The sequence below is a fragment of the Rhinoderma darwinii genome, chromosome 10, assembly GCF_050947455.1.
Source record: "Rhinoderma darwinii isolate aRhiDar2 chromosome 10, aRhiDar2.hap1, whole genome shotgun sequence".
Classification (NCBI taxonomy): domain Eukaryota; kingdom Metazoa; phylum Chordata; class Amphibia; order Anura; family Rhinodermatidae; genus Rhinoderma; species Rhinoderma darwinii.
The window spans coordinates 104,224,230-104,236,280 of NC_134696.1; the positions used below are offsets into that span (position 1 = coordinate 104,224,230).

The window sequence follows — 12,051 nt, forward strand, 5'->3', positions numbered from 1 at the left end:
TCGCTGTAGGAGTCGGAATCCCCAATCCCCGGCCGGGGATTGGGGATTCCGCTACAGGAGAAGTGCGTGACTACACTGTCCATATATGGACACAGCGAAGTCACGCACTTCTGCAGCGGAATCCCCGACTCTATGGCCGGGGATGCCGCTACAGGAGAAGTGAGTGACTACACTGTCCATATATGGACACAGCGAAGTCACGCACTTCTGCAGCGGAATCCCCGACTCTATGGCCGAGGATGCCGCTACAGGAGAAGTGAGTGACTACACTGTCCATATATGGACACAGCGAAGTCACGCACTTCTGCAGCGGAATCCCCGACTCTATGGCCGGGGATGCCGCTATAGGAGAAGTGAGTGACTACACTGTCCATATATGGACACAGCGAAGTCACGCACTTCTGCAGCGGAATCCCCGACTCTATGGCCGGGGATGCCGCTACAGGAGAAGTGAGTGACTACACTGTCCATATATGGACACAGTGACGTCACGCACTTCTGCAGCGGAATCCCCGACTCTATGGCCGGGGATGCCGCTATAGGAGAAGTGAGTGACTACACTGTCCATATATGGACACAGTGACGTCACTCACTTCTGAAGCAGAATTCCCGACCTGTGGCAGGGAATTCCTCTTCAGGAGAAGTGAGTGACTACACTGTCCATATATGGACATTGAAGTCAGTGACTTCTCCTGGAAAGGGGGGGGGGATGGGTGCAACCTACAGGGGACTGTGTGGCATCACCTACAGGGGGCAGGGTGGGTGGCATCACCTACAGGGGGCTGTGTGGCATTACCTACAGGGGGCTGTGTGGCATCACCTACAGGGGGCTGTGTGGCATCACCTACAGGGGGCTGTGTGGCATTACCTACAGGGGGCTGTGTGGCATCACCTACAGGGGGCTGTGTGGCATTACCTACAGGGGGCTGTGTGGCATCACCTACAGGGGGCTGTGTGGCATTACCTACAGGGGGCTGTGTGGCATTACCTACAGGGGGCTGTGTGGCATCACCTACAGGGGGGCTGTGTGGCATCACCTACAGGGGGGCTGTGTGGCATCACCTACAGGGGGCTGTGTGGCATTACCTACAGGGGGCTGTGTGGCATTACCTACAGGGGGCTGTGTGGCATTACCTACAGGGGGCTGGGTGGCATTACCTACCAGGTGGGCTGTGGCATTATCTACAAAGGGCTGTGTGTGGCAACAAATTTTAAATTAAATTCATCCGATTTTAAAACGGACAGGGAAAAAAACGAATTCAAATCGGGTCCAAATCGGCCGGTAAAAACGGCAACTCGGCCCGGAACGGATGCAAAACGGATGCAAACCGGCCGGGAAAATCGGCCAAAAACGGACGATTTTCCCGGCCGACACTCGGACCCTGTCGTGTGAATGAGGCCTAAGAGTCCACATACTGCGGCCATATAGTTCCCACATAATACCACAATACCCTGCTAAATAACACTAATAACGGATGCTTGTAGTCTGATCCTGGGGTTCCCGCCCTCGTGAACCCCAAGTAAACAGGGGCCCTGGATAAAGTTTCTAATCCTGCCGAATGACAATCAATATGGCTGCCGCTGTCACCAGGGGCTTCACCCAGCTTTCCCAGGCTCCTGAATGGCAAATCTGCCTGATATTTCCCCATGTAATGCGTCCTTATGCGATGAATCCTTGTGTGATGGGCTCTACTCCCCCCGTATAGAGATTATGTGACATTATTTCCTCCGCTGTAACCCGGCGGCTCAGCGTCCGCTCTGCTGCGTCAGTTCTCAGCTCTGCTACAAATGCTCCATATCTGAGGTCAGACTTTGACGGATGTCGGCGAGCCCGCCGGGCGGGAGAGAGATTCTCATATCCCTACGGATGAGGACATGACAAGCATCCAGAAGAGCACAATCCATCCTGCTGGTCCCTATAAATGCAAGAACATTCCCATTATATCACCCCCTGCCTGTAGGTGGCGCTGTTTTAAATGACTAGATACTGGGACATATTATGCAGTATCTTGGAGGTCACTACTTATCATTGGGGTCCAGTGGGCAATCAGCTCATTGTCAGGGGGAGATGGAGGTTTGTTTAGTCTGAGCGACCCCTCTAAAGAGCATTACCCCCCTAAAATATAAATAGAGAATCCACAGACTCTGAATAGCAAATAAACCGGTATTGTTAGACCCTGTTCACACTGAGTTTTTTTGGCAGGCAGAAAAATCTGTCTCAAAATTCCTTCAGCGTCAAGAAACTGTGTGAACTGGGCCTTATAGTCTTCCTGTTCTGCTCTTACAATGTAATGTGTCAGTCTTCACTGTAGTTTTGACATTCTATTCATGAAGCTCAGGATGAACAGACACCTGTAGGTCCTTTCATTGAGGTAAGTGCTGCTGTACACTGAATTGTCAGATAACAGATACAAATGGAATATAATTCATGAGACGAATGCAAGATATTAGGTTCAGTATACAGCGCTCCTACAGGTGGGAGGTGGTATTACATGCTATAAGTGTAAAACACAAGAAACTTCATAGAAGAGAAGTGACTGATATGTTCATGATTGTGGGGCCCGGGATGTCTCTGGTATCATTGATGGTGATGTCGGCCGTGACTGAACCTCATTTCCCCCCCGCAGCCCTCTTTGTATTTCCGCTCAATGAGCACACGGTGGTGGTCGGCTTCGAGGCCGTTATTTGCCGACACATCGTCACCGTCCAGATTAAAGACAAAGCCAAAATGGATGAATCCTACTATGATTACTGCAGCATGTCGAGCGGAAGACTGCCGGACGGGAACGGTGAGAACCAGGAGCAGGTCTATAACCAAAGTCATTACTATGGCCCATCATGTGTGATACTGTATCTAAGCCCATCATGTGTGATACTGTATCTAATCCTATCATGTGTGATACTTTCTGCTGTATCTAAGCCTATCATGTCTGATACTGTCTGCTGAGCTGTGTATCTAATCCTATCATGTGTGATACTGTCTGCTGAGCCGCTGTATCTAATCCTATCATTTGTGATACTGTCTGCTGAGCCGTGTATCTAATCCTATCATGTGTGATACTGTCTGCTGAGCCGCTGTATCTAATCCTGTCATGTGTGATACTGTCTGCTGTGTATCTAATCCTATCATGTGTGATACTGTCTGCTGAGCTGTGTATCTAATCCGATCATGTGTGATACTGTCTGCTGAGCTGTGTATCTAATCCTATCATGTGTGATACTGTCTGCTGAGCTGTGTATCTAATCCTGTCATGTGTGATACTGTCTGCTGAGCCTCTGTATCTAATCCTATCATGTGTGATACTGTCTGATGAGCTGTGTATCTAATCCTATCATGTGTGATACTGTCTGCTGAGCTGTGTATCTAATCCTATCATGTCTGATACTGTCTGCTGAGCTGTGTATCTAATCCTATCATGTGTGATACTGTCTTCTGAGCCGGTGTATCTAATCCTATGATGTGTGATACTGTCTGCTGAGCTGTGTATCTAATCCTATCATATGTGATACTGTCTGCTGAGCTGTGTATCTAATCCTATCATGTGTGATACTGTCTGCTGAGCCGGTGTATCTAATCCTATCATGTGTGATACTGTCTGCTGAGCTGTGTAACTAATCCTATCATGTGTGATACTGTCTGCTGAACCTCTGTATCTAATCCTGTCATGTGTGATACTGTCTGCTGAGCCGTGTATCTAATCCTATCATGTGTGATTCTGTCTGCTGATCCGCTGTATCTAATCCTATCATGTGTGATACTGTCTGCTGAGCTGTGTATCTAATCCTATCATGTGTGATACTGTCTGCTGAGCCGTGTATCTAATCCTATCATGTGTGATACTGTCTGCTGAGCCGTGTATCTAATCCTATCATGGGTGATACTATCTGCTGAGCTGTGTATCTAATCCTATCATGGGTGATACTATCTGCTGAGCTGTGTATCTAATCCTATCATGTGTGATACTGTCTTCTGAGCCGGTGTATCTAATCCTATGATGTGTGATACTGTCTGCTGAGCTGTGTATCTAATCCTATCATGTGAGATACTGTCTGCTGAGCCGGTGTATCTAATCCTATCATGTGTGATACTGTCTGCTGAGCTGTGTAACTAATCCTATCATGTGTGATACTGTCTGCTGAACCTCTGTATCTAATCCTGTCATGTGTGATACTGTCTGCTGAGCCGTGTATCTAATCCTATCATGTGTGATACAGTCTGCTGAGCCGCTGTATCTAATCCTATCATGTGTGATACTGTCTGCTGAGCTGTGTATCTAATCCTATCATGTGTGATACTGTCTTCTGAGCCGGTGTATCTAATCCTATGATGTGTGATACTGTCTGCTGAGCTGTGTATCTAATCCTATCATGTGTGATACTGTCTGCTGAGCCGTGTATCTAATCCTATCATGTGTGATACTGTCTGCTGAGCCGTGTATCTAATCCTATCATGGGTGATAATATCTGCTGAGCTGTGTATCTATTCCTATCATGTGTGATACTGTCTGCTGAGCTGTGTATCTAATCCTGTCATGTGTGATACTGTCTGCTGAGCCTCTGTATCTAATCCTATCATGTGTGATACTGTCTGATGAGCTCTGTATCTAATCCTATCATGTGTGATACTGTCTGCTGAGCCAGTGTATCTAATCCTATCATGTGTGATACTGTCTGCTGAGCCGCTGTATCTAATCCTATCATGTGATACTGTCTGCTGAGCCGGTGTATCTAATCCTATGATGTGTGATACTGTCTGCTGAGCCGGTGTATCTAATCCTACCATGTATGATACTGTCTGCTGAGCTGTGTATCTAATCCTATCATGTGTGATACTGTCTGCTGAGCTGTGTATCTAATCCTATCATGTGTGATTCTGTCTGCTGAGCCGCTGTATCTAATCCTATCATGTGTGATACAGTCTGCTGATCCGCTGTATCTAATCCTATCATGTGTGATACTGTCTGCTGAGCTGTGTATCTAATCCTATCATGTGTGATACTGTCTGCTGAGCTGTGTATCTAATCCTATCATGTGTGATACTGTCTGCTGAGCTGTATATCTAATCCTATCGTGTGATACTGTCTGCTGAGCTGTGTATCTAATCCTATCATGTGTGATACTGTCTGCTGAGCTGTGTATCTAATCCTATCATGTGTGATACTGTCTGCTGAGCTGTGTATCTAATCCTATCATGTGTGATACTGTCTGCTGAGCCGTGTATCTAATCCTATCATGTGTGATACAGTCTGCTGAACCTCTGTATCTAATCCTGTCATGTGTGATACTGTCTGCTGAGCCGTGTATCTAATCCTATCATGTGTGATACAGTCTGCTGAGCCGCTGTATCTAATCCTATCATGTGTGATACTGTCTGCTGAGCTGTGTATCTAATCCTATCATGTGTGATACTGTCTTCTGAGCCGGTGTATCTAATCCTATGATGTGTGATACTGTCTGCTGAGCTGTGTATCTAATCCTATCATTTGTGATACTGTCTGCTGAGCCGGTGTATCTAATCCTATCATGTGTGATACTGTCTGCTGAGCTGTGTATCTAATCCTATCATGTGTGATACTGTCTGCTGAGCCGTGTATCTAATCCTATCATGTGTGATACTGTCTGCTGAGCCGTGTATCTAATCCTATCATGGGTGATACTATCTGCTGAGCTGTGTATCTATTCCTATCATGTGTGATACTGTCTGCTGAGCTGTGTATCTAATCCTGTCATGTGTGATACTGTCTGCTGAGCCTCTGTATCTAATCCTATCATGTGTGATACTGTCTGATGAGCTCTGTATCTAATCCTATCATGTGTGATACTGTCTGCTGAGCCGGTGTATCTAATCCTATCATGTGTGATACTGTCTGCTGAGCCGCTGTATCTAATCCTATCATGTGTGATACTGTCTGCTGAGCCGTGTATCTAATCCTATCATGTGTGATTCTGTCTGCTGAGCCGCTGTATCTAATCCTATCATGTGATACTGTCTGCTGAGCCGGTGTATCTAATCCTATGATGTGTGATACTGTCTGCTGAGCCGGTGTATCTAATCCTACCATGTATGATACTGTCTGCTGAGCTGTGTATCTAATCCTATCATGTGTGATACTGTCTGCTGAGCTGTGTATCTAATCCTATCATGTGTGATTCTGTCTGATGAGCCGCTGTATCTAATCCTATCATGTGTGATACAGTCTGCTGATCCGCTGTATCTAATCCTATCATGTGTGATACTGTCTGCTGAGCTGTGTATCTAATCCTATCATGTGTGATACTGTCTGCTGAGCTGTGTATCTAATCCTATCATGTGTGATACTGTCTGCTGAGCTGTGTATCTAATCCTATCGTGTGATACTGTCTGCTGAGCTGTGTATCTAATCCTATCATGTGTGATACTGTCTGCTGAGCTGTGTATCCAATTCTTATCATGTGTGATACTGTCTGCTGAGCTGCTGTATCTAATCCTATCATGTGTGATACTGCCTGCTGAGCCGCTGTATCTAATCCTATCATGTGTGATACTGTCTGATGAGCCGCTGTATCTAATCCTATCATGTGTGATACTGTCTGATGAGCCGCTGTATCTAATCCTATCATGTGTGATACTGTCTGCTGAGCTGTGTATCTAATCCTATCATGTGTGATACTGTCTGCTGAGCTGTGTATCTAATCCTATCATGTGTGATACTGTCTGCTGAGCTGTGTATCTAATCCTATCGTGTGATACTGTCTGCTGAGCTGTGTATCTAATCCTATCATGTGTGATACTGTCTGCTGAGCTGTGTATCTAATCCTATCATGTGTGATACTGTCTGCTGAGCTGTGTATCTAATCCTATCATGTGTGATACTGTCTGCTGAGCCGTGTATCTAATCCTATCATGTGTGATACTGTCTGCTGAGCCGTGTATCTAATCCTATCATGGGTGATACTATCTGCTGAGCTGTGTATCTAATCCTATCATGTGTGATACTGTCTTCTGAGCCGGTGTATCTAATCCTATGATGTGTGATACTGTCTGCTGAGCTGTGTATCTAATCCTATCATGTGTGATACTGTCTGCTGAGCCATGTATCTAATCCTATCATGTGTGATACAGTCTGCTGAGCCGCTGTATCTAATCCTATCATGTGTGATACTGTCTGCTGAGCTGTGTATCTAATCCTATCATGTGTGATACTGTCTTCTGAGCCGGTGTATCTAATCCTATGATGTGTGATACTGTCTGCTGAGCTGTGTATCTAATCCTATCATGTGTGATACTGTCTGCTGAGCCGGTGTATCTAATCCTATCATGTGTGATACTGTCTGCTGAGCTGTGTATCTAATCCTATCATGTGTGATACTGTCTGCTGAGCCGTGTATCTAATCCTATCATGTGTGATACTGTCTGCTGAGCTGTGTATCTAATCCTATCATGTGTGATACTGTCTGCTGAGCTGTGTATCTAATCCTATCATGTGTGATACTGTCTGCTGAGCTGTGTATCTAATCCTATCATGTGTGATACTGTCTTCTGAGCCGGTGTATCTAATCCTATGATGTGTGATACTGTCTGCTGAGCTGTGTATCTAATCCTATCATGTGTGATACTGTCTGCTGAGCTGTGTATCTAATCCTATCATGTGTGATACTGTCTGCTGAGCCGTGTATCTAATCCTATCATGTGTGATACTGTCTGCTGAGCCGTGTATCTAATCCTATCATGGGTGATACTATCTGCTGAGCTGTGTATCTAATCCTATCATGTGTGATACTGTCTTCTGAGCCGGTGTATCTAATCCTATGATGTGTGATACTGTCTGCTGAGCTGTGTATCTAATCCTATCATGTGTGATACTGTCTGCTGAGCCATGTATCTAATCCTATCATGTGTGATACAGTCTGCTGAGCCGCTGTATCTAATCCTATCATGTGTGATACTGTCTGCTGAGCTGTGTATCTAATCCTATCATGTGTGATACTGTCTTCTGAGCCGGTGTATCTAATCCTATGATGTGTGATACTGTCTGCTGAGCTGTGTATCTAATCCTATCATGTGTGATACTGTCTGCTGAGCCGGTGTATCTAATCCTATCATGTGTGATACTGTCTGCTGAGCTGTGTATCTAATCCTATCATGTGTGATACTGTCTGCTGAGCCGTGTATCTAATCCTATCATGTGTGATACTGTCTGCTGAGCTGTGTATCTAATCCTATCATGTGTGATACTGTCTGCTGAGCTGTGTATCTAATCCTATCATGTGTGATACTGTCTGCTGAGCTGTGTATCTAATCCTATCATGTGTGATACTGTCTGCTGAGCCGTGTATCTAATCCTATCATGTGTGATACTGTCTTCTGAGCCGTGTATCTAATCCTATCATGGGTGATACTATCTGCTGAGCTGTGTATCTAATCCTATCATGTGTGATACTGTCTTCTGAGCCGGTGTATCTAATCCTATGATGTGTGATACTGTCTGCTGAGCTGTGTATCTAATCCTATCATGTGTGATACTGTCTGCTGAGCCGGTGTATCTAATCCTATCATGTGTGATACTGTCTGCTGAGCCGGTGTATCTAATCCTATCATGTGTGATACTGTCTGCTGAACCTCTGTATCTAATCCTGTCATGTGTGATACTGTCTGCTGAGCCGTGTATCTAATCCTATCATGTGTGATACAGTCTGCTGAGCCGCTGTATCTAATCCTATCATGTGTGATACTGTCTGCTGAGCTGTGTATCTAATCCTATCATGTGTGATACTGTCTTCTGAGCCGGTGTATCTAATCCTATGATGTGTGATACTGTCTGCTGAGCTGTGTATCTAATCCTATCATGTGTGATACTGTCTGCTGAGCCGGTGTATCTAATCCTATCATGTGTGATACTGTCTGCTGAGCTGTGTATCTAATCCTATCATGTGTGATACTGTCTGCTGAGCCGTGTATCTAATCCTATCATGGGTGATACTGTCTGATGAGCTCTGTATCTAATCCTATCATGTGTGATACTGTCTGCTGAGCCGGTGTATCTAATCCTATCATGTGTGATACTGTCTGCTGAGCCGCTGTATCTAATCCTATCATGTGTGATACTGTCTGCTGAGCCGGTGTATCTAATCCTATGATGTGTGATACTGTCTGCTGAGCCGGTGTATCTAATCCTACCATGTATGATACTGTCTGCTGAGCTGTGTATCTAATCCTATCATGTGTGATACTGTCTGCTGAGCTGTGTATCTAATCCTATCATGTGTGATTCTGTCTGATGAGCCGGTGTATCTAATCCTATCATGTGTGATACAGTCTGCTGATCCGCTGTATCTAATCCTATCATGTGTGATACTGTCTGCTGAGCTGTGTATCTAATCCTATCATGTGTGATACTGTCTGCTGAGCTGTGTATCTAATCCTATCATGTGTGATACTGTCTGCTGAGCTGTGTATCTAATCCTATCGTGTGATACTGTCTGCTGAGCTGTGTATCTAATCCTATCATGTGTGATACTGTCTGCTGAGCTGTGTATCCAATTCTTATCATGTGTGATACTGTCTGCTGAGCTGCTGTATCTAATCCTATCATGTGTGATACTGCCTGCTGAGCCGCTGTATCTAATCCTATCATGTGTGATACTGTCTGATGAGCCGCTGTATCTAATCCTATCATGTGTGATACTGTCTGATGAGCCGCTGTATCTAATCCTATCATGTGTGATACAGTCTAAGGCCCCATGTACAGTCACCCGCATTTGCGGCACGTGCTCCCGTTATGAAGTATGGGAGGACAGGATAGGACATGTCTTGTCTTTTGCGGAAGGTTTTTACGGCACGGACACTTTATGTACGGGAAGGTGTCCGTGAACAATAGAAGTGAATGGGTCCATAATTACGGTCCGCAATTCCTGGCGATTTTTACGGTCGTGTGCACGGGGCCTAAGAGAAGCACACAGGACTACATCCCCATCAGGTAATCATCTAGGGAGAGTGTTCTAGTGTGTCTTCGTATATAATATCGGATGTTTACAACAGCCAATCAAAATGCAGGACCTTGTAGCTTTCAGTGTGGCCTCCTCGCCAGTCCCTGCACCCCTCCTCTCCAGTCCCCTCCTCTCCAGTCCCCTGCACCCCTCCTCTCCAGTCCCCTGCACCCCTCCTCTCCAGTCCCTGCACCCCTCCTCTCCAGTCCCTGCACCCCTCCTCCCCAGTCCCTGCACCCCTCCTCCCCAGTCCCTGCACCCCTCCTCTCCAGTCCCTGAACATATCATTTTGTACTTTGAAATTGTAGACAAGTTTTGTTTTATTGAGGATAATGCTGCAGGCGTAGTACCCTCCTCTGACCTGCAGGTGTCACTGTGAAGTGTTAATGTGTATAGCCGAACATACCAGAACAGGATTGCAGCGTCGCAGTAAAGCGCAGCACATATAGAAGTCTGTATGATATTTCCTTGGTGACCGTTCTCCTGTGAAGTCATTATATGCAGGTTGCGATGCCGGGACCATTTCCAGGTCATTAGTTCGAGCGCTTGGATTTCTGGTCACAGCGGGGGAAATGTACGTTTCTCACCCCCGGCTGTGGGTTAATCGTGGCTATGAAACCATTAGGACGGCCATATACCAGGGTTGCCAAGGAAATCTACAGCGTTGCGTTAAGTCGATGGAATATAATGAGGGTCAGAGATGAAGTTCTGTGCGTGAAAACAGCTGGAGAGTCAGAAACTGCGTAATAGACTGACCGTCGGGGATCTGAGATCAGAAACACAATAGAAGCACCGGCCTAGATACACCGGCTCAGCAGACTGTATCACACATGATGGGATTAGATACAGAGGCTCAGCAGACTGTATCACACATGATGGGATTAGATACACCGGCTCCGCAGACTGTATCACACATGATAGGATTAGATACACCGGCTCAGCAGACAGTATCACACATGATAGGATTAGATACAGAGGCTCAGCAGACTGTATCACACATGATGGGATTAGATACACCGGCTCCGCAGACTGTATCACACATGATAGGATTAGATACACCGGCTCAGCAGACAGTATCACACATGATAGGATTAGATACACCGGCTCAGCAGACTGTATCACACATGATAGGATTAGATACACCGGCTCAGCAGACTGTATCACACATGATAGGATTATATACATGGCTCAGCAGACAGTATCACACATGATAGGATTAGATACAGTGACTCAGCAGCCAGTATCACACATGATAGGATTAGATACACAGCTCAGCAGACAGTATCACACATGATAGGATTAGATACAGCGGCTCAGCAGACAGTATCACACATGATAGGATTAGATACACGGCTCAGCAGAGAGTATCACGCATGATAAGCTTAGATACATCCTGTCAGCAGCATGCTGAGATTGATAGTAAATTAGTGCTTTCTTACGACCTGTAGGGGGGGCTACTAACATATCACTATTCTTATAGATATTAGGAATTCTCTATATTAATTATATTCTCAGCTAAATTGATTTTCTGACAACTATATGATGAGGTTCAGATAAAATTACAAATTTGTAGAATTATTTTTGCCGTTTCTAAAAATTGTGAGTATTAGAGACATACAGCCAGCAGGTGGCACTGTTAACTAATTTTATGTGTTTTAATTCCCGACCAAAACCCCCTCTGTACTTGACATCTAGTGGTGAGTACAAGTACTACACTTGGGAAAATTAAAATGTTATTGATTTATATTTCTTAATATTTTCTAAATACTATTATAACTTTGACTGTTCCCTTATTTGATATAATTTGATTGTGTCTGAATTGGCGTTTTTAATTACACAGGGAGGATTCTTTTGGATGAAGATTTAGAAAGAATCATCTTTGTGGCCAACCTTGGAGCAGTGCCGGCCCAGGAAAGTGTATCAGTACTGATCAGCACGTCCTCAGAGCTCCCGGCATTGCCCAGTGGGGCCGTCCGGGTCCTCGTTCCACCAGTCTGTGTCCCTCGAGTGTCGCACTCCTCCACGGACAGCACGCTAGCTGCTTCCCTCAGACTGTAAGAATGCTCCGACAATAGATTTGCATAT

General features: G+C 45.4%; 1 protein-coding gene across 1 annotated transcript in view; it reads left to right on the forward strand.

Annotated features, from left to right (window-relative positions):
* Window positions 1-12,051, forward strand: part of VWA5B1 (von Willebrand factor A domain containing 5B1) — a 126,878-nt gene that overhangs the window by 51,331 nt on the left and 63,496 nt on the right. Inside the window, exons 3-4 of the mRNA XM_075840487.1 lie at window positions 2,628-2,789; window positions 11,807-12,020. Coding sequence (XP_075696602.1) covers window positions 2,628-2,789; window positions 11,807-12,020 — 376 coding nt within the window. The remainder of the gene's footprint in view (window positions 1-2,627; window positions 2,790-11,806; window positions 12,021-12,051) is intronic.